Genomic DNA, 26,750 nt, shown 5'->3' with positions numbered 1-26,750 from the left:
AGTTAAGTGTTTTGCACAGTGGGCTAAACCATCACTCATAATACTGCCACCCCATATCAGAGTGCCAGATTGAGTCCTTCCAAATAAAAATATAGAAACTTAAAATAAAATTATCCAGGAGTCAAGAGTCAGGAGTTTGGCATTGTAGTAAAGACTCCACTTGGGATGCCTATATCCTACCTGGGAGAGGCTGAGCCCAAGTCCTGGCTCTGTTCCAGATTCCAGCTTCTGGCTAACACATCCTCCAAGAGCTGCAGGTAATGGATCAAGAAATTGGCTACCTGCCATCCATATGGCAGACCCAGGTTGGATTTTCAATTGCTGGTGGACATTTGGCAAGTGAACAAGTTTTGGGAGGTCTCTGTTTGCCTGTCTGTTCTTTCCCTACTCTCTACCTTTCAAATAATTTTTTACAAATTCGACAGAAAATTGAAGTCAGGAGAGCCCAGGGAGTATAAATCCAACAACAGTGGCCATGTGTTATTAACTGTGAAAACTCCAACATAGGTGGGTTTAGGTATTTATTACCATTCCCTCTACTTGAATGTGTTTAAAGTCTTCTATAATATAAAGAAAGACTCAAATGTTGTTAAGATTAAACAAAGCATACAGAAAGTGCCTCCTATGGCTCCCACTCTATCCGATTCATAAGCATTATTTCTACAAAGCCACAACAGGGAGACCCCCAGGTTACTAGGACTACAATAACATACAGTGGTATGGCCAGTCTTTGTCAGCACAGGAAAATAAAACACCGCAGTTTCACCTGGCTCTCCTCTACCCATCTGGCAGGAATACACCAAGCCCCGCTAAGAGAAGGCTTACCACATGGTTTAAATTTCCCAGAATGACACAACACTCTGGCAAATAGGTTGCTTAAAACAAGCACATTTCTAGTCACTGCCAGTACTTCCCTAGAGATCTTCCTTCAGAACAACAGTTGCTTATTTGCAACATGGAACCTAACTACACCTACAGTCACATTCAAAAAAATTATTAGAGATGCAAATGAATGCTCTTGAGTTCCTGGGAGAAGTTACCTTCACAAAGCTGTTGACAGCCATGATGGCCATGTCTGGCTGACTCTTGGCGTAGTTCATCAAATACAGATACACAAGCTTCTTTAGTTCCAAGTTGTCAGTCTGCATACAGTTCACTACATCTGGAAAGAGAGAGCTGAACAGAGGGAAGCAAAAAGGAAGAGTAAGTGTATGTGACTACCAACCTGTAGGAGAGAATACAGTGACATGGTTCTATATTACAGAATTATTAGATCCATAACAAACATCCCCATTCTGGTCATTACTACCATGGAAATGAATTAGTCAAAAGTTGAAGCACAGTTGCCAAGCTCTTTAAAGAGTTGTTTTTTTTTTTAAAGATTTATGTATTTATTGGAAAGTCAGATATACAGAGATGAGGAAAGACAGAGAGCAAGATACCCCGTCCGATGATTCACTCCCCAAGTGACCACAGGGGCCGGTGCTATGACGATCCTAAGCCAGGATCCAGGAACTTCTTCCAGGTATCCCACACGGGTGCAGGGTCCCAAAGCTTTGGGCCGTCCTTGACTGCTTTCCCAGGCCACAAGCAGGGAAGTGGAGCTGCTGGGATTAGAACTGACACCCATACAGGATCCCGGGGCGTTCAAGGCGAGGACTTTAGCTGCTAGGCCATGCTGCCGTGCCCCTAAAGAGTTTTTGAAAATATTTTCCACTAGGAAAATATTTCGGGGTATTTCGGTCCCGGTATGGCAGCCTAGTGGCTAAATCCTCACCTTGCATGGCCAGGATCCCATATGGGTACTGGTTCGTATTCTGGGTCCTCCACATTTGGCTCAGGTTTGGGGCAAACCAAACCTAATTCATATCACCTACTGGCAGATCCAAGTACCAGAATGGTGTGTGGATCATGCCGGGTTGGGCCACAACATAAGCTAGTTAACATGAGGGTCAGGACGGAGGCTGGCTGGGCTGGGTTAGGCTGTAGCTCCCAACAGTGTAAGCTGGAACTGGGTGGGCCAGGCTGGGTCAGGTTATAGCATCCACTGGCAAATGTCAAAGTGAGGCAGGCCATGCCAGACTGGCCACAACGCCCAACCAATACACGTGAGACCCAGCCAAGAAGGAAGCAAACCTGGCAGAGGGGTTATGGGAGGCTCCTCTGCTAGGTCACTCACTGGTGAGCGTGAGAGCTGGTATTGGGGCAGATCAGGCCAGGCAGGGCTACAACATCTGTTGGCCTGCATGTGAGCTGGATCAGAGGAAAGCCAGGATGGGCTGACTGTATCTACTGGTGCATGCATACACCAGAGTGGGTGTGGGTTGGCTGGGCCTTGCCACAGCATCAGCTGACAGATGCAGGCACTGGGGGCAGGTTCTGTCAAGCTAATCTGCAGAATCACCTGGAGAATGCAAGATCCAGTAGTGGGAGTAGTCCCATTAGGGAAACAGTAGGTACCTTCCTTTTGGGTTGCCACGCAAACTGGTGAGCATGAGATTCAGGACTAGGAGCAAAAACGGCTAGACAGAGAGTGGCACCCACCAGTATCAGTGTAGAGTGGATAGTGGGGCTTCAATGCCCATTGACATGTATGAGAGCAGAATGGGATATGGGACAGACTGGACCAGTTGGCTGTACATACTGGCAAGCATGGGAACCAGAGCAGGGGTGGGCCAGGTGAGGCTTATTTCAGGTCACTCAAACTAGGCTGCAGCTCTCACTGGTTTAAATGAAGGCCAAGTGTGTGGTGGGCAGGATCATGCTGGGCTGCAGCACCCACTGGTTTGTGCAGAAGACAGGGTTAAAGACAGAACTGACTCAGCAATTGCAATTACTAGCATGTGCATAGGCTGATTTGGGTGATGGACTGTATTGCACCCTGTATTGGCAAGCACACACAAGAATCAGGCCTGCGATCACCTCAGATGAGGTTTCCTTGGGGATTCCCCCAAACTGAATCAATGGCGTCAGAACTCCAACTATGGAGAGAATTAAAGGTCCCATGGTCTGACCATGGAGTGCATGTGTCGAAGCTGGGCCTTCTCAGTGGCTTAGATGAAGCAGTGGACAGCATATCCAGATACACATGGAGGATTTGCAGTACATTGGAGCCTGCAGAGGACACCTGGTATCACAACAGAGGCGGGAGGACAGAACAAATTGATAACTACCCCAGCCAAGCACTAGCAGTGAATATCCAGGCAAATGGAGACTATGTCAGCCAGTGGATTCTAGAAATTTAATCGTGCTTCGAGTGGCAAGATCGACAGCAATTCAGAACTGTTGAACTATCAAAACCATTCGAGCAGGACACCCTTGGAGTATGCCCCACATTGGAGACCCTGGGATGGCATCAGGTGGATGTCCTCCCTCCCAGGGTACAGTGGCATTTGGGAGGCTGGGTGTGGCTTCTCTCCTAATCTGCCCCCTTCCTCCACATATAGGAAAGAAAAGAGAATGTGGAAATAATGGTCTCACCCTCTGTTCCTCTAGCCCTTGACCCTTTGTACCTTAATCAACTATGTAAAAATCATCAAAAATAAAATTTAAAAAAGAGAAAAAAATACATTACTCCTGTTGCTTGTTTTGTAGATTTACTGAATAGCACTGAACTTGAGGTTACTTACTAAGTAGACTGAAGCTTGATCATCTACAAGTAACCAACCTCTTACTTCTTGTTTCCTCGAAATATCTTTGTATCTCAGTTCCTCCAAGAATTCTTAACTACTTCTACTCAAATAGAGCTTTCTTTAAAAAAAAACTTTTTAAATTTTATTTTTATTGGAAAGTCAGATATACAGAGAGGAAGACAGACAGAAAGGAAGATCTTCTGTCCATTGATTCACTCCCCAAGCGGCCACAATAGCCAGAATTGAGCTATCTAAAGCCAGGATCCTGGAGCCTCCTCCGGGTCTCCCATGTGAGTGCAGGATCCCAAAGAGGAAGCAGGGCTGCCGGGATTAGAACTAGCACCCATATAGGAACCCAGCACGTGCAAGGCAAGAACTTAAACTGCTACGCTATCGTGCCGGGCCCATGTCCACATTTTCTTTTCCTTTTTCCTGTATCTGGGTGAAAGGAAGAGACAAGGGGAGAAGCCATACCCAGCCCAGCCTCCCAACTGCCTCACCTCAGCACCAGGGATGGGAAATGGTCACCTAATGTCATCTTAAAGTCCCTGATGTGTTGTATGCCTCAAGTGGTTTTGATAGTTGAAATGCTGTTGATCTTGCAGATGCAAGGATGAGGATATCCTCCCGAGGTCCACTGGTTGACATACTCTGCCTCTGAGTCTCTGCTCAGATATTTGCTGTCACACTTCACTGGGGTAGCTGATCAATTTGTTCTGCCCTCCTTCCTCTGCGATGGTACCAGGTATCCTCTGCAGGCTCCAACGGTCAACATATGTGCCTCTGGGCATGCCATCCAATGCTCCATCAAAGCCACTGAGGAGGTCCAGTTTTAACAGATGCAGTCCAATATCAGACCACAGGTCCTGCCATTCTCACCATTGTTGGAGTTATGAATTCAGAGGTTTAGTTGGAGGGACCCTCGAAGAAACCTCGTCCAAAGTGATCTCAGACCTATCCCTTGTGAGTACACCCAATTAGACAGGGTCCAGTTCATTCTGTCACCCATATTAGCCTACTTCCACACTATTGGTTATAACTGCTAGGATCAGATCTATCTCCAGTCCCATTTTTTACACAAACCAATAGGTGCTGTGGCCCAGCCTCCCCTGCCCTCCACACAGTTGGCCCTCATGTACACCATTGGGAGCTGCAGCGCAGTCAGAGTGATCCCCATAACCCCCACTGGGCTGGCCCCTAGCCCTGGTTTCTGTATCTGCCAGCATGTGCAGTGGACTGGTCTGGTCTATTCCACCTCCCATTCAGCACTCATATACATAACTGGGCCTTGAAGCCTAACTCATCCCAACCAACTCTATCCTCCCATCCACATTCATGTTAGCAGGTCTAGCTGCTCCACTTTTGATCCAGCTTCCTGCTCCTGGAATGGGAAGGAAGTTGAAGATGGTCCAAAGACTTGGGACCCTGGACCCACATGGGAGACCCAGAAGAGGCTCCTGGCTATGGCTTCAGATCAACTTAGCTCTGGCCACTGTAGCCATTTGGGGAGTGAACCAGCAGGTGGAAGATCTTTTCCCCTGTCTCTCCTTCTCTCTGTAAATCTGATCTGCCTTTCCAACAAAAATAAACACATCTTATCTTTTTAAAAAAAAAAAAAAGTGGGCCCAGTGCGGTGGCGGTCCTCGCCTTGCACACCCGGGATCCCATATGGACACCGGTTCTATCCCGGCAGCCCCGCTTCCCTTCCAGCTCCCTGCCTGTGGCCCAGGAAAGCAGACGAGGACGGCCCAGGGCTTTGGGACCCTGCACCCGTGTGGGAGACCTGGAAGAGTCTCCTGGCTTCGGATCGTCATAGCACCGGCCCCTGTGGTCACTTGGGGAGTGAATCATCGGATGAAGTATCTTCCTCTCTGTCTCTCCTCTCTGTATACCCGCCTTTCCAATTAAAAAAATAATAAAAATAAATCTTTTAAAAAAATTTTAAAAAAAAGTGCTATGCCCAAAACTCACCACCCCCCCTCCATGATGCCATTTCTCTTTGGTCTCCTTGCCTAGTTATGATAGCTGCTCTTACTTTTTTGATCTTAAGATCTCCTTTAAAATTTTTAAATCTTGATTTGTCTAAAATAATAAATCCATTTTACAACATATTTTAAGATAAAAATTCTATTTTTAAATTGCTGAGAAGACAATTTTTTTAATTAATGCAAATGACTTAATATCCAGTTTAAACAAAGACAGGTGGATTCTCACATGTTCCTACATTCAACCTACTGTAAACGTTTTAGATGAAATATAAAACAAAACTACCTTTTTGATACTGCACTAAAAATAGTTCAAACGTGGTGGGTTTTTTTGGAGGGTTGTGGTTTTTCTTGTTTTGTTTTTTGTTTTTTCATTTTATTTGGAGGCAGAGAAACAGACTGATATCTATCTGCTAGTTCACTCTCCAAACGCCAGTGAAAGTGGGGGCTGGCCCAGGCCTAAGCCAAGAGCCTAGAGCCCAGAACTCACTCCAGGCCTCTCACCGGAGTGGTAGGAAACCAACCACTTGAGCCACGATCTGCTGCCCCTAAGATATGCACTACAAGAAGCTGGAAACAGATGCAGAGTCAGGAACTCAAACAGACACTTCAACAGGCAATGCAGGTAACCCAGGTAGCAGCTTAACTGTTGTACGAAATATCCACCTGCCACAAACAACAGTTTCTTCAAAAGTAATTGAAATGTGGTATTTGAAACCATATGAATAAGCTTTTGTCCATGTCTCATATACTTTACCCATGCGTAATTTTGTGATACATGCATTGGTCATTTGAAAATTATTGCTGAGTTAGGCATCGTTAACAGAAGCAACCACGATCACTATTTTATCTTATCAACAATCTCAAAACAAATCTTTAAATACTGGCAAGTTATAAAGCTCAAATTTTACCTACAATCAATTTTTTTCTTCTTGTAATGGCAGGTTCACTTTGTTCCTTTTTGATACAAAGTCCCCCAAATGCCAAAGTCTGATTAAATATAGTCTGTCAATCACTTTCTTATAAAAATAGTGCTTGCGATTCTCAAATCAACCATCACATCTTGCAATGCAAAAGAGCTTTATGTGCAATTCTTATTTTAGCACACAGAACATCAAAAAGATCTGTTCTCAAAGTCTAAGTTTTTAAAAAACCAGATGAATTCTTCACGAAGGATAGCCTAAGTAAAATGCTCCTTTTCTTGTATGTAGGGGTATAAAATACAATTCCACTGTTCAGACCAGCTTCGCTACCCTGATTCATGTTAACCTCCCAGGAATTTTACCTACTACTACACTTTGCAACACCAATGCCAACATCAAAACGGTGAAAAAAAGACAGTAACTTAATGTCATTACAAAAACAGCTTTGACCTAACAGACCTCCAAAAGTGTCCTGCCAATTCTCCGGAGCCTGAAGTCAACCCTCACTCCTTTCAAGTAGTCTTGCTACATTAAAGTAACAAAAAACAGGAACAAATGCATTTTAATATTGATTTCCATCAAGAATTCAGCAGCTGAAAGCAGGGTTGTAAACTGCAGGGCAATGGCTTGTGTCAATTACAGAGCGAGCTTTGGTGTCTCAGTTCATCGGTATCATCTTCTGACACTATCTCAACCAGCAGATTGATAACTGGCCAGCTTGCAGAAGGTTTTGCCCTAAACATGAATACAACAAAACTAAACTTGTTTTACTCCTCTAAAAACCAAAGAAGCAACACTTAAGTCAGAGAAATAGTAAGAGAGCAATTCATGGACAGATGCACCATCTACCAGTCAGCTGCCTGCACCTCAGATCAGAGTGCCTCGGTTTGATTCCCGGCTCCACTTCTGACTCCAGCCTCCTCCTGACGTGCACCCTGGGACGTAGTGGTGATGGCTGGCTAAGTACCTGGGTCCCTTCCTCCATGTGACAGACCTGCACTGTGTTCCTGTCTCCCAGGTTCACTCTGGCCTAACACCAATCGTTGGGGACATTGGGAGAGTGAACGAGCAGAGGCAAGCAAATTATCTCTCCATATGTTTAATAATTTAAAATTCTGGAGTATCTTTTCAGTGGAATAAATTATTTCTTTTAGGCTCTGTGACATAAGAAGCAGTAAAGGTCATAAAAAGTGGGACGGCCATGAAGTGACCCTTACCTAACATCCTTCCCCACGGTCATAGCAGCAATCACTTTTTTCACAGCCTCTTTCCTCTTTTCTTTCTTCTCATTGTTGAGCTCAGCTTTTAATTCGAAGATTTCTCCTACAAAAATAGGAACAAATGAGTATGGTCTACAAACCAGAGAACTAAAGCAGGAGACTGCACTACTGAATAACACAGAAAAATAAGACGGCAATTAAAACCAAATCACTTAAAACTTATAGGATACGGAAAAGTCAAAGCCCCAGAATATCAACTGACTTACTGATAATGACAATACCAGTACATTTTAAAACCTTTTTTTTTTTATTGGAAAGGCAGATATATATACAAAGAGAAAGATTATCTGCTGATTCACTCCCCAAGTGGCTGCAATGGCCAGAGCTGCTTTGCTGATCTGAAGCCAGGAACCAGGAGACTCCTCCAGGTCTCCCATTTGGGTACAGGCTCCCAAGGCTTTGGGCCATCCTCCACTGTTTTCCCAGGCCACAAGCAGGGAGCTGGATGGGAAATAGAATACCTGGGATATGAACTGGCACCCATAAAGGACTCTGATAGATACAAGACAAGGATTTAGCCACTAAGCTATCGCACCAGGCCCAATTTTAAAACCTTTAAAATCATGGTAGAGAGAAATGTACAATCCAAACCCTAAATAGAAAGGCAAATCCCACAATATCTAACTTCAGGGGTACAGAACAACATACGAGAGATAATCCCCAATCAGGATTTTAAGTGCTGAGAAGAAAAATGTAGGTTTTGAACAGTCTAGGAAATTAGTAATATCAGGAAATAGCATTGTGGAGTAACTGGTGAAACCACCATTTGCAATATCCCACATGGCCATCAGTTTGTGACCCGGCTGCTCCACTTCTGATCTAGCTCTCCGCTTAATGGCACAGGAACAGCAGCAGAGGTTGATCAAGAGTGTTTGCACCCCTGTGCCACGTAAGGGACCTGGATGAAGTTCCTGGCTTCAGCCTGGCTAAGTGATGGCCAATGCAGCCACCTGGGGAGTGAACCAGGAGATGGAACATTTCTCTTCTGTCTCTCCCTCTCTTTCCCTATCTCTACAACTCTGCCTTTCAAATTTAAAAATAAATAAATTTTTTAAAATCAGTTATTTCAAAAAAGAAATAAAACCTCACTTATCATCTCACAGACCCACTTGCAATTTTACAGATAAAGAAACGCGGTTCAAAGGCCAACATGAGATAGAGACAAGGTCAGCTACCTGACTCTTAAATGCAGATGTTCCTGGTATTATTAAAACAATGCTCAAACTGCACTTTGGACCAAATACATGCAATGCCAAGCATGATCACATGAATATTTTTAGAAGCTTCCTCAAGTGATCTAAATGTACAAACAGGATTTGAAGTTACTACTCCACTCTTAATTCTGATAAGCTAATAGGTCTAAGGCTCATTCTGCTAAATTAATCCATCAAGAACACTAAAGCTTCAAGAATATATGGGGCTGCCACTGTGGCACAGCAAGTTAAGCCACCACCTACAGCACCTACATCCCATATGGGCATGGTTCAAGTCCTGGCTGTTTCAGAGAGAGTAAACCAACTTCCATCTGCTCATTCACTCCCAAAAATGGTTGCAACAACCAGAGCTGAACCAGCCCAAAGCCAGGAGTCAGGAGCATCTGCTGGGTCTCCCATGTGGTTCAGGGACCCAAGTTCTTGGGCCACCCTTGTGGCTGCTTTCCCAGGTGCATTAGCAGGGAGCCGAATCAGAAATAGAGAAGCAAGGACTCAAATTGGTACCAAAGGGATGCAGGTATCACGGTATTACACCACAATACTGACCTCAAAACTGTTCATACCTTTCCTTTTAAACAAACCTCATTTGTTCTCTAAAGTGGAAATAGTGGATACAGTGCTTATACCCCATTCACCTGAAGTCCCTATATGAGAAAGACCAAATTGAGAAGACACAGAAGTTGGGCACTAAAAATATTTTGTTTGATCAAGACAAACTGTTACAAAATCACTATTTTATTTAAGCTCCAGCTGCAAAAAAACCAGCATAACCAGAAAAGCTGACCCCTTTAAAAGGGGTTCTCTGCTACGAGCCTATACTGCCAAATCTAGCTCTTAGGGTTCTTCTCATCAGCGCTTCTGGTGCAGCAAAGCATGAACAGCAGGGTTTCAGAAAGTCTGAATTGTGAACAGCAGCAGGAGGTACAGAATCAAAACAGGATGTAACTCAAGTTCTTCCAATTTCCAAAGCATACATTTAAAGCTATGTTCTCCAGAGGCAGCTGTTGTGGGTGGTGCAGGAAGCAAAAGGAACACAATCTATCCATTTATTTTTAAAATGTGGCATTTATCCCACAGTGACTCAGGTTGATTCTCAAACTTTCATAAGTGACCAAATAAAAAAGCTACCTTACAAGGAAAAATTTGAATAACTGTTTTAAAATTATATTCCTTTATGTCATTAGACAAGCTGTTGGTCATAAAAACACACCAACTGGAACTGGCAGCGTGGCCTAGCAACTAAAGTCCTCGCCTTGAATGTGCCGGGATCTCATATGGGCGCCGGTTCTAATTCTGGCAGCTCTGCTTCCCATCCAGCTTCCTGCTTGTGGCCTGGGAAAGCAGTCGAGGACGGCCCAAAGCCTTGGGACCCTGCACCTGCGTGGGAGACCTGGAGGAGGTTCCAGGCTCCTGGCTTTGGATCGGCGTAGCACCAACCATTGCGGTCACTTGGGGAGTGAATTATTGGATGGAAGATCTTCCTCTCTATCTCTCCTCCTCTATGCATATCTGACTTTGTGATAAAAATAAATAAATCTTTAAAAAAAAAAAGCATCGATTGTTACAAAAGAAAAAAATAAATGTATTTCTAATAGACAAGAGAATCAGAAAAAGTTGAAAATGAATGACAAGGGGCTAAGACTTTCTAAGGCATAAATAACAGGCAGGGAGGCAGATGCTGGGTGGATGTGGTTCATGTTGTGGCACAGCACGTTAAGCTGTCATATGTAGCACTGGCATTCCAAGTGAGTGCCAGTTGGTGTCCTGGCTGCTCCATTTCCAATACAACTCCCTGCTCATGAGCCTGACCACGGAGCACAGGATGGCCCAAGTGTTTGGGACCCTGTACCCACAGAGAAGACCTGAGAAAAGCTCCTCCCTTTAACCTAGCTGTTGAGGTCATTTGGAGAGTGAAGCAATGGATGCAAGATCTCTGTCTCTCCCTCTCTTTTTAACTCTTTCAATTAAAACAAAAAGTTTGGTGAAGTCAAAAAAGGATACCAGAACAAACCGAGCTACACATATGCAACTATTCACTACAACTTCTAATAAATTCTTATCTTTTTTAATCTCCTTCTTCCCAAAGCCAAATTCACCAGGCATTGCTAACACCTTGTGATGGTTTTCAATCTTGCCTACACATTTAATAATCTGGGAAGCTGGATTACTGGTTTTTTTTTTTAAGTCTTTGGATTTTTTTTCCCACTTTATGCGAAAGCAAAAGAGACAAAGAGAGCTCTTCATTCACTGGCTCATTTTCCAAATGCCCAAAACTACCATAAATGGTCCAGGCTGAAGCCAGCAAAGTGAAATTCAAGCTCAGCAGGAATCTGGATCAGCAGTGAAAGAACTGGGATTTACACTATGGTATGGGGTACTATGGGGTACGACAGCCCAAGTAGTGACCTAATCCTGAGCCAAATGTCCACACATGGGGAACTTCTAAAACCCACACCCAGATCATATCCATTAAAATCAGGTTATCTGGGGTTGGAGACCCAGGCATCAACACATTTTTTAAAAGTTCCCTGGGTAATCCAGGATCTAGTATCATGAAGACTCTATTGAAGTTAGCTTCAGCTCACCTTCTTGCTGCTGTGACTTTTTTCCTGAAGGTTCACAGCAGTCTCACTTGGTTAAAGTCAACCTTCAAGCACTGACGACTGGTGATTGGCATTTGCTTTCTGATGAAAGCAAATGTTTTGGGGATGTGAATGCCCTGTAACCAATGTGTACCAAGACGTGCATACAGTGTGGTACCCTCCTTGTGTCTGGGGAGCCCAATCTCAGGTTTGAAAAGGAAAGTCCTTTTTAGGGTATCACTGACATTTACTTCAAGAATGTCATCAATAAAAGGACTCATGCCCATCTCACACACTGTTCAGCAACAAAGTCCCTGCCACAACCTGCAACTTCATTTATCCAGCCAATGGTTGAATAAATGGTTCATTTATTCAGAGGAATGGTTGGCATCTTCAACTGTCTGAAGAGTATGATTAGAGCATTGTAAAATGCCTATATGTGTATGATTATACCCCAATGCCTAAAATTTTATTCTGTTACATATCAAGATTTAAGTTGAGGAAATGGCTAACATTAGATCATTGCTATACCATTTCCCGTTATAACAGAATGACTGCAGTTACTTGAGGATTAAGAAGTAACACATCTGAGCTGTGGTCAACTTCTAAAGATGGTAAACAAAGTTCTTACTGACACTATCTTTGTTTTAGTAAGGCATAACTATGAGACACATTAAAATAAAAAATAAAAAAAGTTCCCTGGGTAATCCCAACATGTAGCCAAGGTCGAAAATCAAAGACTAGTAGTTGATGCAATTAAGAAACTCACTCTGGAGTTTTCTGGATTTTACTAGAATTGATTTACCAAAATCTAACTCGAAACAACACAGTGAGGTAGACTGCTTTTTGCTTTATGAAAAATGCTAAAAAATATTGTGGTACATCCTTGTTTACTTCAGATTACTACGGTATAGTCTCGTAAGTTTTTGGTTTGGTTTTTTAAAGTAATTCAAACTAAAAGTTACAAGCTTAAACTTGTCACCATCTGCCACATTCACTTTACCGTTCTCTCTACACACTCATGTTCCTCTTTTCCTATGCCGTTTAGCACTAGGCTGTACACATCACTTACTGAGTCCTGAATACATGGGTACTGTCACTGCCTACATCGCCCACATCTCATACTGGACCACAGGTTTAACTTCAAACTCCTATCTAGCTTCCTGCTAATGTGTCTGGGAGTGAAGTCAATGATGGCCCAAATACTTGGGCCTCTGGCACTCATGTGAGGCCCAGATGGAGTTCCTGGCTTCAGCCTGACCCATCACCAGTGGCTGTGAGCATTTGTGAAGTGAGCCAGCAGATAGAACGTCTCTATCTCTGTCTCATTCAGAAAACAGAATTAAAAGGTAAAATCGAATGCAATCATTTTTTAAGTGCATGCAGTTTTTTTCACAATATGCATTTGCCATATGATTTATGCCTATATAAACACATTCACATACACTTTCTTCGATGAGTCATAATCTATTATTCTTAACTTTTGTTACTCAAATTATCCCAAATTTGGCCAAAGTCCCTTGAAGCTTTGGTACTCCTTGACATGTCCCATCATTTTTTGAGCACTTCCCTTCTGGCATAAGATATTCATGTTCATTTTGTATGTTCCCTTACCCTGTCCTGAAATCAGCTGTTACTCCAAATCATTATGGTATCTTTAGTAAAAACTAGAAGCTGAAAGTTGGCTGACAGGCATCCTTTGCACTGACTCTGACTTGCAGGAAATGAGGATATTTAATTAGAAACTCCACCACTATTATTAACATATACAGAAAAAAATGACTTGCACATAGCAATCAGTAAATACTTACTAAATAAATTATTACAAAGACTGCGCAGTGCTCTTCAACACCAAACTCAACAGAGCAGGTGGTCAGGATTGTGGTAAACATGTCTACCGTTCGTTCACATCAGAGTACCCGGGCTCAATTCTCAACCAGAGTTTCTAACTCCAGCTCCTGCCACCCACGGGGAAGACCTGCATTGCATGCCTGGCTGCCACCTTCGACACCAACTCATCCCCAGCCACTGTGAACATCTGGGAGGGAATCTCACCAGGGGAATACTCCATCCAATCTGTTGCTCTGTCTCACAAATACAAAAGTAGAAAGGCCCAATTCAGTTTCATCTGAAGATAATTAGGTCACTAAATATTATAAGGGAAACAAGAAAGAAAAATCTGGGAGCAGGGAGGTTGTCATACTTCAGCCACTAGACAAGAGGAGACACGGCACATTCAAAAAGCCAGAGAACTGGCAGAGAAGAGAGGAAAGGAACAATGGCAGTTGGTGTAAGGCCCACGCTCTGATGTAAAAACAGTGCTAAATTACAGGTGCAAGAAGAGGGCAATAACATTCGCATTATTTCTATTGCTGTTTTACATTATCTTTTTTATCAAACAATTCAGACATATCAAACAAAGCAGATGCATTTACACACATGGAAAAAAATGGGAATACAAAATGCGCTCCCCTCAGGAGCAGGGACAGGGACAGGGAGAACTGTCAGTTATATCTATCTGTACTGCTATATAACTTATTTCTAAGTAAAAATGAAAATAATAAACTTGTATCTGACTCTTTTGCCCTCCTCAGATGTCAGTTTTCTGGATCAGTGCTGAAAACACTGAAAACACTCTTTACAAAACAAAGAATTATTTCATTAAAACAGAACCTTCAAGGCCCGGCGCTGTGGCCTAGTGGCTAAAATTCTCGCCTTGAACATGCCAGGATCCCACATGGGTGCCGGTTCTAATCCTGACAGCACTGCTTCCCATCCAGCTTCCCTTCAGCTCTCTGCTTGTGGCCTGGGAAAGCAGTCGAGGATGGCCCAAAGATTTGGGACCCTGCACCCACATGAGAGACCAGGAAAGAAGTTCCTGGCTCCTGGCTTAAGATCAGCACAGCACCAGCTGTTGCAGTCACTTGGGGAGTGAATCATCAGATGAAGATTTTCTCTGTCTCTCCTCCTCTCTGTATCTCTGACTTTGCAATAAAAATAAATAAATCTTAAAAAAAAAACAAAAAAAAAACCTTCAAATCAAAGTGATGTGCATCACATCTCTATCTGCAAAACGTTTTTTAAAAGATTATTTATTTGAGGACCTTGCACCATGGCTCAGTGGCTAAATTCTCACCTTGCACACCTGAGATCCTATATGGGGGCCAGGTCACGTCCCAGCTGCTCCACTTCCCTGCTTGTGGCTTGGGAAAGCAGTTGAGGATGCCGCAAGGCCTTGGGACCCTGAACCCATGTAGGAAGCCTGGAAGAAACTCCTGGATCCTGGCATTGGATTGGCTCAGCTCTAGCTACTGCAGCCACTTGGGGAGTGAACCTACAAATAGATCTTTCTTTCTGTCTCTTTGTTTCTCTGTGAATCTGCTTTTCCAATAAAAACAGACAAATCTTAGGAGGAAAAAAAGGAAGGAAAAGAAATTGAAGGCAAGTGTTGTGGCACAGACTATCGAGTTGCAGAGTGCCATGCCCACATGCCACATGGACACTGGTTCACATCCCAGGTGCTTCACTTCCAATGTGCTAATGGCCCGGGAAAGGCAGTGGAAGATGAATGAAGTGTCTGGACCCTGGCTACACACACAGGAGACCTGGGTGAAGTTCCTGGCCCCTAACTTCAGCCTGCTTGTGTGATTATCTGGAGAGTGAACCAGCAGATGGAAGATCTGTCTTTGATTCTCATTTTGCATCTCTGTCTTTGAAGTAAATAATTTTTTTAAAGATGTATTTGAGGACCCAGCCCTCATACTTTTAATAAAATATAAATTACCTACATATATTTATCTGTAAAAGTAAGTTCTCAATGAGACTGTCCACAACATGTATGCCTGAAGAGGTCATGAACATTCTACTTCGGCCAGTCTTACGCTGCAACTTTTGAAAACGTCAAAGATTTCATCAGATTCTCTACTTACCTTTTTTATTAGTTGTAAAGTACTTAGAGTCAGTCATGATTCTGGATCTTCAATGTGCACCTATTGCAAAAGAAAAATATTCCTTTACCCAGGTTATACGTATCTAACATAGTAAGAACTTCAGCATTTAAGAGCTTCTACACTCAACAAGCATCTTCTTCCCTCCAACCAACACTGCTGATTCAAGGGCTACAGACTAAACTGAATGGAATTTGCTTCAACTTGCTACTAGAGGCAATCTAAAAGCCCCCTGGCATGGACTGATAACCTACTATGATAGTCTTATCATTTCATCCACCAAGAGCTCCTTAGAGCCTTCAAGAGCTAAAATGAGACCATTTTTGTAAACACATTTTCAATCAGTCTTTCCAACATTTAAAGTAAGGAAAAGCTTTCACCATTACTGTCCACTCAGAAATCTCATTACCGCCCTCACTTCCTTTCCAAGGAAGGAATGTCTTGCAGGCGAAAAACATTCCACTTAGCAGGATAACACTTTTTTCACAACAAACTTCTAGGAGAGGCAAACACGCCCTACACATTGATTTTTAAGCTTAAAAATAAGGCAAAAGACTGAGATCTTTGCTCAGTCATACTTAATATAAAAGGGAATCAGAACTGGGGCTAACCCTTCAAAGAGCATGGATTTCAGCCTCAGCCTTAACTTTTCTGCCCCAATTCCTGGAGAGTTAATCCAGCAATATACGACACCACTTCTAGGAATGCAGTTCCCTAAGGGTGGGAAAACAGTTGGACAATTTACTTTGCAGCAATAATGGGAAAAAAAAAAGTAATTTCCTAATACAAATTTTTCAACATTTGCATGCACTGAAACAAACTTATTTTAAATTATATTTTAGACAAAGTTTTTAAAGAACTCTCATAAAACAAAAATGGCACAAATCACTTACATTTTTCCCAAAATAGTGAGAATGTTTTCTGAGTTGAGAAATTCTAGAACTTTTTCCAATATATTTGAGTTATTTAGATATATTAATAAAGTTTCTTGTTAAGTAATATTCCTTCTGCACTCAAAAATGGCTATCTTCTTCCACACAGCTAAAACTAACAAAACTTACTATCAATTTCAAGACAAGATATTCTAGTATCTGTTATGAAGTCAACACAATGTGCATGATGATGCATTTGACAAAGATGAGCAAAAACATATTTGGCAAACTGGGGCCGATTTCGGACAAAAGACCTAAGCACTAAGTAAATCAATATACTTAAAAAAGGAAGAGGGAAAAGTCAAATAAACCTGAAATAATGGAAAGAAGTCTGACCCAATTCTGATCCCTAAAATGTGTTCATCGAAATCAGACTCAACTGCTATCTTTCCAACCAATTCCTTACTGTCTTTACTCCTGATCCTAAGACAACAGTTCCTGGCATCATACTAGAATTTCAATGAATTAATTACCTTGTTTAAAAATAGTGCCCTAGGGCCCAGGGCGGTACCCTAGTGCCTATGTCCTCACCTTGTATGCACTGGAATCCTGTATGTGTGCCAGTTTGTATCCCAGCTGCTCCCTGCTTGTGGCCTGGGAAAGCAGGGGAGGGCTACCCAAAGCTTTGGGACTCTGCACTGGTGTTGGAGACCTGGAAGAGGCTCCTGGCTCCTGGCTCCGGGCTCCGGATCAGTTCAGCTCCGGCCACTGTGGCCATTTAGAGAGTGAATCAATAGAAGGAAGATCTGCATGTGTGTGTGTCTCTCTCTCTGTATATCTGCCTTTCCAATAAAAATAAATAATTTTTAAAAAAGTAATTAGTGCCCTGGAACTATCAAATATCATTACTCAATACAGAAATTCATTTTAATAACCAAAGATCAAACTGTTACACAGGCTCGCCTAACTTGTTTTTGTAATCCCTTTCCAGTAAAAATTCAAAGAATACTTAATGTTCTCACAACACACACTAGATGTAGGTGAGCAAAGGAAGGCATCCTTCACCTCAGCCCTTGAATATACCCCTCCCAAGGTGTTATCTACAAATTCACATCCACAGACAGAGAAATCAATAGAGAGAAAAACACAGAAGTCCAACAAGAGGGCTCTTCACAGTGCAGGCCACCCGTGGTCTGTCTAGGATATTATGATGCTATTCAAAGTGATACGATTATCAAAACATAAAACTTGCTTAAGAATTAAAAACAATTTGCTTGGAAATTTTCAACCAGTTTCTTAAAAAAATACACAAAAGTGTTCTGTTTTCTAAAATTCTCACATATCTACATAACTAAATTCTTAACAGAGATTTTCACCTCATTCTGCTAAACATTAACTTAATCTATTTCTCGGCCCAACATGATGGCCTACTAGCTAAATCCTCACGCTTTTTCTGTCTCTCAATATAATACAAATTTAAAAAAATAAAAAACAAAACAGGGCCTGGCGTGGTAACTTAGCGACTAAAGTCCTCGCCTTGAATGTGCTGGGATCCCATATGATCGCCAGTTCATATCCCAGCTGCCCTGCTTCCCATCCAGCTTCCTGCTTGTGGCCTGGGAAAGCAGCCAAGGACGGCCCAAAACCTTTTGATCCTGTACCCACGTGGGAGACCTAGAAAAAGTTCCTGACTCCTGGCTTCAGATCAGCACGGCACCGACCGTTGCGGTCACTTGGGGAGTGAACCATCGGACAGAAGATCTTCCTCTCTATCTCACCTCCTCTCTGCATATCTGACTTTGTAATAAAAATAAAATAAATCTTAAAAAAAAAAGAAAGAAATCTCCAGGTGAGGTCATGTATGTCTCTCCTGTACACTGTGAGCATTTCTAAGCTTCAGATCACTGCATCTACCCTCAACATTCCAGTGAAAGGAAGTTCAAGAGTCTTTAGAAGGTTGTAACACAAATCCTAAATTAAGAATCCCTCCCTGCTTTAAAGAGAGAAACATTCTCTTAACTGACACATAAACAATCTTAGAGATAGACTCTCTCACCCATTCTGGTAGATAAGCTGTACCAAATGGTCCCTGTCTTAAGGCAAAGCAAACTCCAAGAAAAATTTTTAAAAATCTAAACAAGAACAAACAGGAAGAGGTGGTGACTGCACAGCACCATGAATAGAACAAAAATGTCACTGTTCACTAGAAAATGCTTGATTTTATAACATGTAAATTTCACTTACATTTTTTTAGATGAGGTATACCTAATGGCTTGCCAGATGTGGACACAGCCAAAATTCTTGAAAATACAGTACTGTGAAAACTGAGGTCACAGAAAAGTACACAAGATGGAGTTCCAGAAGAAAAGAAAAAAAATCTTTGCCGAAGTGTCTTAAAACTCAAATTCCTCCCACAAAAGACATACTCATTTCTCAGCAGAGCCCCAGAAATGAGCAAAGCCAGGCGAGTTCCTGGCCACTGTGAGGACTGACGGCATGGCCTGGGACATTGCTACTCCTCAGGGTGGTCCTAGCCCCCAGCATTACGCCGCTGCCTGGCGGAAGGCCTTCCCGCGCAGCACTACAGATCTCCATCTCACACAACCCAGTTTCTGCCAGCCAGATATAGGTTGTCAAAGTTCCTCTCCTGTTCCACCCTCCCTCCCTCCAGTTCCCCAAAAGAGAAACACTGACGTAAGATTAATACCTTGGGTAGAATAAGGACAGAAAAAAATTAATAGGATCTCAATTTTAAGAGGCTCTCTGGGAAATGGTGGCCAAATCAGAATTGATGAACTAAGTCCTTTTCTTTACAAACACAAATTTGAGACTCACACAGTTAAGGTGGAAAATTTACACCACAGTTAAGGTGGAAAACCTTACACTACAGTTAAGAGTGGAAACCTGACCAAAATTAACAGAACCATGAAGTGCAACAGTCATGTCAACCAGCTTTTTTTTTTTAATAAAAACAAAAGGAAGAGATGCTAATTCAATTTCTAATTAGTCAATTACAGTGAACAGACAAAAAATAGTAAACTGTCACTTAGTTTGTAAGATGTAACCAGAGCCTTGAAAGCTTCATCATCTGTGACTTCTAGTTAAATACAACAAACTGAAGATACCAAGCAATACACAGAAACAAAGCTCTAAAAAAGTTCTAGCTCTGCTTTACTTTCAGACCAAGGATGGTCTCCCAATGAAACTCTTGAATTTATCTGGGCAATAAGATGCTGGACTCTCCGCATGATCCATGCCCACAATGAAGGAATCACAACTGGTTATGAACTGTACCACTGTAACCATATGGAGGAATTCAATATGGGAGGAGGGCTTAGGGAAATCCCAAAACCTATGAAACTGCATCATAAAATGAAAAAAAAATAGTTCTAGCTCCGATCCATAACTGAAAATATCATAAACCCTGGAAAACAGCAGCCTGCGGAAGAAGGAAAGCAGAAGAACATGCTAAATAACATGTTGCAGCCCTCCAACAGACTCGTCTAAAACACCGCCCTTTTACCCATGAAACAAGCAGCAAAGAGCTGCAGGTTCCTGACACTCCGATGGCAGGTTAGCTTGTTACCACAGGAAAGGCAGTGTGCAGACCAGGGGCGCCTCTCTGCTCCCCTGGGACTTTCAACCCCGAGCTACCTGCAAAGGCTCCTCACCTCACCACCAGGCTTAGTCACCCCTGGCACGCAGCTCAGCCAGCTGCCACTTTCTATTATTACTTCGTAGGTATACCCCGAGGCTAAGCACTAGAACTACACTAGCAAGGCCACTAACAAATTGGTCCTCATTACTTAGTTCCTTCTTTCTTAGTCATCTGGTCTCTCTCGAAGCTGATTTCTTTACTCTTGCTTTTAAACCACAATATTATGTGGCAATTGCATTTGACGGGTAAAAAAAAAAAATCTGTGGCTTTTTTTTTTTTGAAAAGTTAAGTTTCATGAACTATTCACACTTCCCAATGAAGCAGCCCAGCAATAGTGCAATAAAAGGCCACCCTCCCTCGTCCCTGCGAAGAGACCTCTCTAAACACAACCAGCAGGGTTAAACTCTGGATGCAGAGAGTATGGAAATAACAGGAAGTTCCAGTTTCTCAACTTCTGCCTCAAATCTAAAGCCTTCCCCACAAACCAGCCTGTTCCAACCAAACCCAGGAAAAATACACAAACTCGAGCTAAAATTTAGCGCTTCCTCCCTGCAGCCTCTTGCCCGCCCCCGTTTTCTGTGCCCAGGAGAGGCACCCCACAACCCCGAGGTACGGAGGTTTGCCCGTTAACGGACACAGCTTGGAGGGAATCCCTTTTCCCTCTGGCTGCTGGACACGTCCCAGGCTCCCCTCGGAACGTCGCCCAGCAGGGCGAAGAAGGAAGGTTCTCGCCCCTCGGCCTCCGGCCACACCCCTGGCCGCTGGCCCTCCCTGAACCCCGACTTCGAAGCACACTGTCCCCCAGGACCCCAACTACCTGCTGCTACACTCGAGGATTCCCTCAGGCCACCACGGCCACCGCGGCAGACACCTCTCCTCGAAACCTTTTCCTCGCAACGGTCACACCCGACCGCTGCCTCCACCCTCAACGGTCGCGCTCGTAGGATTTCCTCGGCTCCGTTCGCCTTCTACCCAGCCTGAGGTTCTCCTCACTTTTACCCTCCACCCCATTAATTAGGGCCACACCCCAAAGTCCGCCGCCTCGAACTCACCAGAGGCAAGGGCGGGGGTGGCGGGAGCAGCCGGACAGCACAGCCCCGGTGGTGTTGTAATGGTTTCCTGCCCGTCACGATTCTTTCTCTAGATCTAAGCCACTGCGCAAAACCCACTTTGCCAGCGACAAAGATGGTGGGCCGGAAGTCCCGACGTCAGAGAACCTCGCCGCGTGACGTCGTCCGGATGCGCGGGAGAACCAGAAAGGCAGCTACCCGTTGCCTTGGAGACGAAAAGCCGCTCCTCTCCCACCCCGTTTTCCTTGGGCCGGGCCCTGGGCCTCAAACGACAGTTTGAGGCTTCAACAAGCTGATATTCGCTGCATTTGTTTCCTCGCAAGGAATTCTCTGAAAAACTTTAAAATAGCCTGTTCCCTTCCATTAAAAAACAATGAAAAATGGCTAGTTACCCTGGCAGGTGGTTCAGAAAAGGCAACAGCCATCCAGCACAGAACTCAAAGGCAGTGGCACAAGGAAAAGCGATGGAGATGGCAGTGAGTTCGAGTCCCTGCCTGGTGTGTCTAAGAAAGTAATAACCTTGGTGTTATATAGTCTTGGAGCGCTTAAAACGAAGTAAGAACGGAATGTGCTCAGCATAACACAAAGGAAGCTTCTGTCGGTACCAAGACCTAGAACTGGAAGACCAGGGCCTGTGAGATTGGCTGTCAACGAGACGGGAACTCCCTGAGGTTGATGAGAGGGAAAGAGTGAGGGCTGGATTTTTTTTCCCTATATATTTGCCCACCAGAATCCAAAAGTGTGAACATGTTAAAACTCCGTTCTGCAGGAAGTAATCAGATCTAAACACCTCATGGCACATCATGCATCATTAGTATGTAATTACTAAGGGATGGTGGGGAAGAAGCTGCAAGCCGAGGTGCACAACAGCGAAAAATAAAAGCATCTGTGGTGGATGAGGATCCGTCAGGCGCCTCCGCTCGGGCGGCCAGAGCCGGGCCTGCCTGGAACAGGCGCCCGGAGGACAGCCACGCAGCCGGGCCGGGAGGACCAGCCCTTCCCCGTTTATGGTTGGTATCGACCATGGCGTCACCCCAAATCCTTGAGAGGCCTTCCCTCCTCGGCTGCCAGAGCCCCGCCACCCGCGCGGGCAACCAAACACCTCGGCAAGAGGACCTCAAAGAGGGGTCCGGCGCGGCTTTACACTGCAGCTATGAAGCTGACCCTGAACGGAAAAGGGAACAAATCGGCGAAGAAGCTACCGACCCCAAACACCCTGCCGGTCCCGCCTCTCGAGTCAGCCCGGCGGAGGCGGGAGGGTCATAGAGCGCTCCACTTCCGGCGCCAAGGCCTCCTCCGGGACTAGAGTGCCCCTCTTCCGCCAGGCGTCCGCCAGGCTCCGGAGCTTTCCATTTCCGGGTGCGGCTTCTGTCATAAAGCGGAGACCTCGTACAAACGTGGCGTCGTGGGTCCTCTGTGCCTCGCCGGGGGTCAGTGCCCAAGGACAGCAGTGGGCGAGGGTGCGTCCCAGCCGGCAGCAGCAGCCGGCTGTCTTGTCCACGGTCTGCCCTGTCTCTTCGAACTCTTCGGAGCCCGGCTAGATTTGGAGCCTTCGCAATCGAGGTTCCCTGGTGCGTGGCTGCAGGACCCAACTCGCAGACAGAGCTCCTTCGCCCCGCAGCACCTGACCCCTAAACTCATGCTCAACCCTGCGGGGTGCAGCATTTGACAAGTCGCCTTCTCCCCGACATGCCCCCCTTCCACAAACCAAGCCCCAGTTAATTGCCTTCCTAACCTCAGTTTGAGACCCCTCCCTTCTTGCCCCCTCTCCACCTCTTCAAATCTAATCGTCTGTAAAATTGGAGTTGAGTATTACACAGAAAGATTACCTTTAAGATCGAGCATTTCTTTGGTACCTAAAAAAGATTTGATGCTAACTCAAGAGTCGCTGGGGAGACCATGGCCGAGCATGGGGCGCACATCACAACTGCATCAGTGGCCGATGACCAACCTTCCATTTTTGAGGTGGTGGCGCAGGACAGTCTAATGACAGCAGTGAGACCTGCACTTCGGCATGTGGTCAAGGTAAGGCGTTCTCAGAAAGGTTTCTAAAGACAACCCTCGGCACGCAATCCCCAGCCCCACATCTGAGAGGTTATTGACTCACTGCTCTAGGCAAACCCCCATACAGGACCCCTAAGCACTTTCAGGAAGGTTAGGGGAGAACCCACAAGAAATGCTTGTTTAAGTGGAAAGTGTGTAGAATTTAGAGGGGGGAAATAATAGTAAAATACTTCGTAGGTGTGGAATGCAATTTTTCACTTTATTTTCACTCAGGTTCTTGCGGAATCCAATCCTGCCTCCTATGGCTTCCTGTGGAGATGGTTTGACGAAATCTTCACGCTGCTGGACCTTCTGCTTCAGCAGCATTATCTGGCTAAAACCAGCGCCTCCTTCTCAGAGAACTTCTACGGCTTGAAGAGGATCGTCATGCGTGACACACACGGCATCCAGCGGCTGGCCAGCGCCGGCCTGCCCCGGCAGCAGCTCTGGAAATCCATCCTGCTCCTGGTCCTCCTTCCCTACCTCAGGGTGAAGCTGGAGAAGTTGGTCTCTAGCCTGCGGGAGGAGGAGGAGTACTCCATCCATCCTCCTTCTTCTCGCTGGAGACGCTTTTACAGAGCCTTCCTGGCAGCCTACCCATTTGTCAACATGGCATGGGAAGGCTGGTTTCTCGTCCAGCAGCTTCAGTACATCTTAGGGAAAGCTCAGCACCACTCGCCCCTGCTGAAGCTGGCTGGGGTTCGGCTGGGTCGACTGACGGCTCAGGACATTCAGGCTCTGGAGCACAAAGCTGGCATGATGCCGCAACCGGCCAGGAGGTAAGACGTTGAGATTTCCAGGAAAGCTATGTTGGCTCTGAGTCACCTTCTGTAGCATTCAAGGTACACTGTAGTGAGCTCAGTCCTCATCACAATCCAGGACAGCCGGGGAAACTCAGCCCAGCTGGCTGGGTGCTTCGTCAAAGCCACTCAGCCGAGGTCAGATTAGACCATGCTTGCTGCTGCCGTGCCTCAGCTAGCTAGCGCCTGCTTTCTGCGCTTATAAATATACTTAGCTCAATGCTAAGTTTGTTGTAAGTTCCTTCTTCCAGAAGCACTATCTTCCATTAAAACTTCACTTCTTTCTCAGAACCCTAATATTTAAAATGAAGCTTAACCCCTGTACTCCTAAAACATTTCAAATCAGAAAGGAATTTAGAATAGATCCTTAAGGATTAGTACCAGGCTAACAAATGGCCAGTATAGGAAATGCACTTGTCAGTCGTTCTGTGGTTATACTGAAGGTTTGTCTCTTTGCCTCCATGTTTTTCTCCCAACAGCTTCAGGGAGCAGATTATTTCAGCTCTGAAGAAAGCAGTAGGGGGAGTTGCCCTGTCCCTCTCCACCGGCCTTTCCGTAGGTGTATTCTTCCTACAGTTCCTAGACTGGTGGTACTCATCTGAAAATCAAGAAACCGTCAAATCATTGACTGCGCTGCCTACCCCCCCACCACCTGTCCATCTCGACTACAACTCGGATTCTCCTCTCTTACCCAAACTGAAGACTGCGTGCCCACTGTGTCGTAAAACCCGAGTGAACGATACCGTCCTTGCCACATCTGGCTATGTGTTTTGTTACCGCTGTGTGTTTAACTATGTGAGGAGTCACCAAGCTTGTCCCATCACAGGCTATCCCACAGAAGTACAACACCTGATTAAGCTGTACTCCCCTGAGAACTGAAAGCAGTAAGCACCTGCTGTCCTGAACCCTAGAGCTCAGTGTGACGTGGCATTCTCTCAGCCTCCTCTGGGAACTATAAGTAACTAAGTGCTTATAGACCCATTTGATCCTAACCTTTTATTGGCTCTCTAGACTCGCTACTTACAACTGACCAAACTGTGCTGTGGAGCCTCGAAATCAGCAGGGGATTTGAAGGGCAGCAGAGGTGGAGAGAAGTAGTGGATGGTTTATCCATTCATTTCTAAATGAACAGTTATACAAGTTCTCAGGAAAAAAAGCCAGGCTAGACTTTATGAAGTGGGTGGTGAGAAAATAAAGTATTCAACAAAGTGCTGGCTTTATCAATTTCCAAATATGAAAATGTGAACGTACTCTTCATGGAAATACTTACAAAACACTTTAGAACAGTTCCTACTATACACTGTGACCCATGACAAGTGCTGTAGTTTATCAAATTTTTTAAGATTACTTTATGAGCCATAAATATCTTTTCTGGGAAACCAGTTAAAAAGAACAGAGGTTGAATGTACAGGAAGATCTCAATGTGAGAGCAAAGCTAACAAAAAAAGTAGAATATTTAGCCAGCTATATACAAATAAAGGCCCTTTTAATAAGCTTTTCCTGCTTGCTGTTAAGTTTGCTAAACTGGCATGAATATTCTGTCTACTATTAAAGAAACATTTAAAGTCAATTTTTAAGAATGTTTCTGACAAATTTTATGTTGGCATAATCATGCAGGAACTTAAGATTTACTTGAGATGTTTAAATTTTCACTCAGACCACCTTTGGTTTTGGGGGGTATCTGTATACTGATTCACAATTTTGTTTTTTTGCTAAACCAATAACTGAGACAAGGATCCTCTGCTAGAAGGTAAGCGCTGTGTGCAGCAGCTAAGACGTCACTTAGGATGCTTGGTCCTACATCAGAGTGCCTGGTTTGAGTCCCAGCTTCCTGCTAATGTGCACCCTAGGAAACTGCAGAAGATGGCTCCATTAGCTGGGGCTCTGCCCCCTGTGTGTTGAGTTTGGGGCTTCTGGCTTCTCCTGGGCCCAGTGCATGCTGTTGTGGACATCTGGTGAGAATCATTGGACAAAGAATTCTGTGTCTCTTCGTTTTTCAAATAAAAAAAGGCAATGGTAAAAATTGAGCCTTGTCTGAAATAACATCAGAAACAAGTTGGTTGTGTAAGAAAATTTGCTGGAAACATGGGTTAAAAATAATAGACACAATAGCTCTAACATTGCATATGGATGCCCAGTCCATCTCCTGGCTGCTCTATTTCCAATTCCAACTTCTGGTTAATGGCCTGGGAAAGCAGCAGATGGAGGCCCAGGTGTTTGGGCCCCTATACCAACATGGGAGACCAAGAAGAGGCTCCTGGCTCTTGGCTTTGGTCTGGCTCTGCACTGGCTGTTGTGGCCATTTGGGAATAAACCAGCAAATAAAGGATCTCTGTCTTACTCTGTCTCTCCTCCCCAGCTCTGCCTTTCAAATAAATCTTTAAAAAACACACAAGAAAACCCTTAATACAGTCTGGAATGATAATCTACTAGCTAAACCCTCACCTTGCATGCAATCCCCTATGGGCGCCAGTCCATGGCCTGGCTGTTCCACTTCTCATCCAACTCCCTGCTCGTGGCCTGGGAAAGCAGTAGAGGATAGCCCAAAGGCTTGGGACCCTGCACCTGTGTGGGACACCCAGAGGAAACTCCAGGCTCCTGATTTTGGATTGGCTCAGCTCCAGCTGTTGTGGTCATTTAGGAAATGAACCAGTGGACATAAGATCTATCTTTCCTTTTCCTTCGATCTACCTTTCCAATTAGAAAAGTAATCTTAAAAAAAAAAAAAAAAAAGAAAGCCTTAA

At 44.4% G+C, this 26,750-nt stretch overlaps 2 protein-coding genes across 8 annotated transcripts in view; one reads left to right on the top strand and one right to left on the bottom strand.

Annotated features, from left to right (window-relative positions):
- The window catches only part of AP2B1 (adaptor related protein complex 2 subunit beta 1), a 121,982-nt gene extending 100,677 nt beyond the window's left edge, over positions 1–21,305 (bottom strand). For 2 of the 7 annotated variants that reach the window (XM_041000559.1, XM_041000564.1), the window contains exons 1-4: positions 21,146–21,305; positions 15,546–15,605; positions 7,758–7,863; positions 1,041–1,176 (exon numbers count right to left, since the gene is read on the bottom strand). In XM_041000559.1, coding sequence (XP_040856493.1) covers positions 1,041–1,176; positions 7,758–7,863; positions 15,546–15,582 — 279 coding nt within the window. In that variant the 5' untranslated portion in view covers positions 15,583–15,605; positions 21,146–21,305. Of the gene's footprint in view, positions 1–1,040; positions 1,177–7,757; positions 7,864–15,545; positions 15,606–20,910; positions 21,082–21,145 lie in introns of those variants that run through there. The other 5 variants (XM_041000558.1, XM_041000563.1, XM_041000562.1 and 2 more) reach the window with 4 other exon arrangements.
- A 1,354-nt stretch (positions 21,306–22,659) lies between these two features.
- On the top strand, positions 22,660–26,029 carry PEX12 (peroxisomal biogenesis factor 12). The gene is made up of 3 exons (XM_041001368.1): positions 22,660–23,188; positions 23,441–23,985; positions 24,486–26,029. The coding sequence occupies exons 1-3, from the start codon at positions 23,063–23,065 to the stop codon at positions 24,883–24,885; spliced, it is 1,071 nt and encodes a 356-aa protein (XP_040857302.1). The 5' UTR covers positions 22,660–23,062; the 3' UTR covers positions 24,886–26,029.
- Positions 26,030–26,750: the final 721 nt, after the last annotated feature.

This window comes from Ochotona curzoniae, unplaced genomic scaffold (assembly GCF_017591425.1).
Source record: "Ochotona curzoniae isolate NIBS_2020 unplaced genomic scaffold, NIBS_Ocur_1.0 scaffold_2453, whole genome shotgun sequence".
In the NCBI taxonomy this organism is placed as follows: domain Eukaryota; kingdom Metazoa; phylum Chordata; class Mammalia; order Lagomorpha; family Ochotonidae; genus Ochotona; species Ochotona curzoniae.
Note: the sequence above shows the minus strand (reverse complement) of the source record. Positions and strands in the feature narration are given on the sequence as shown.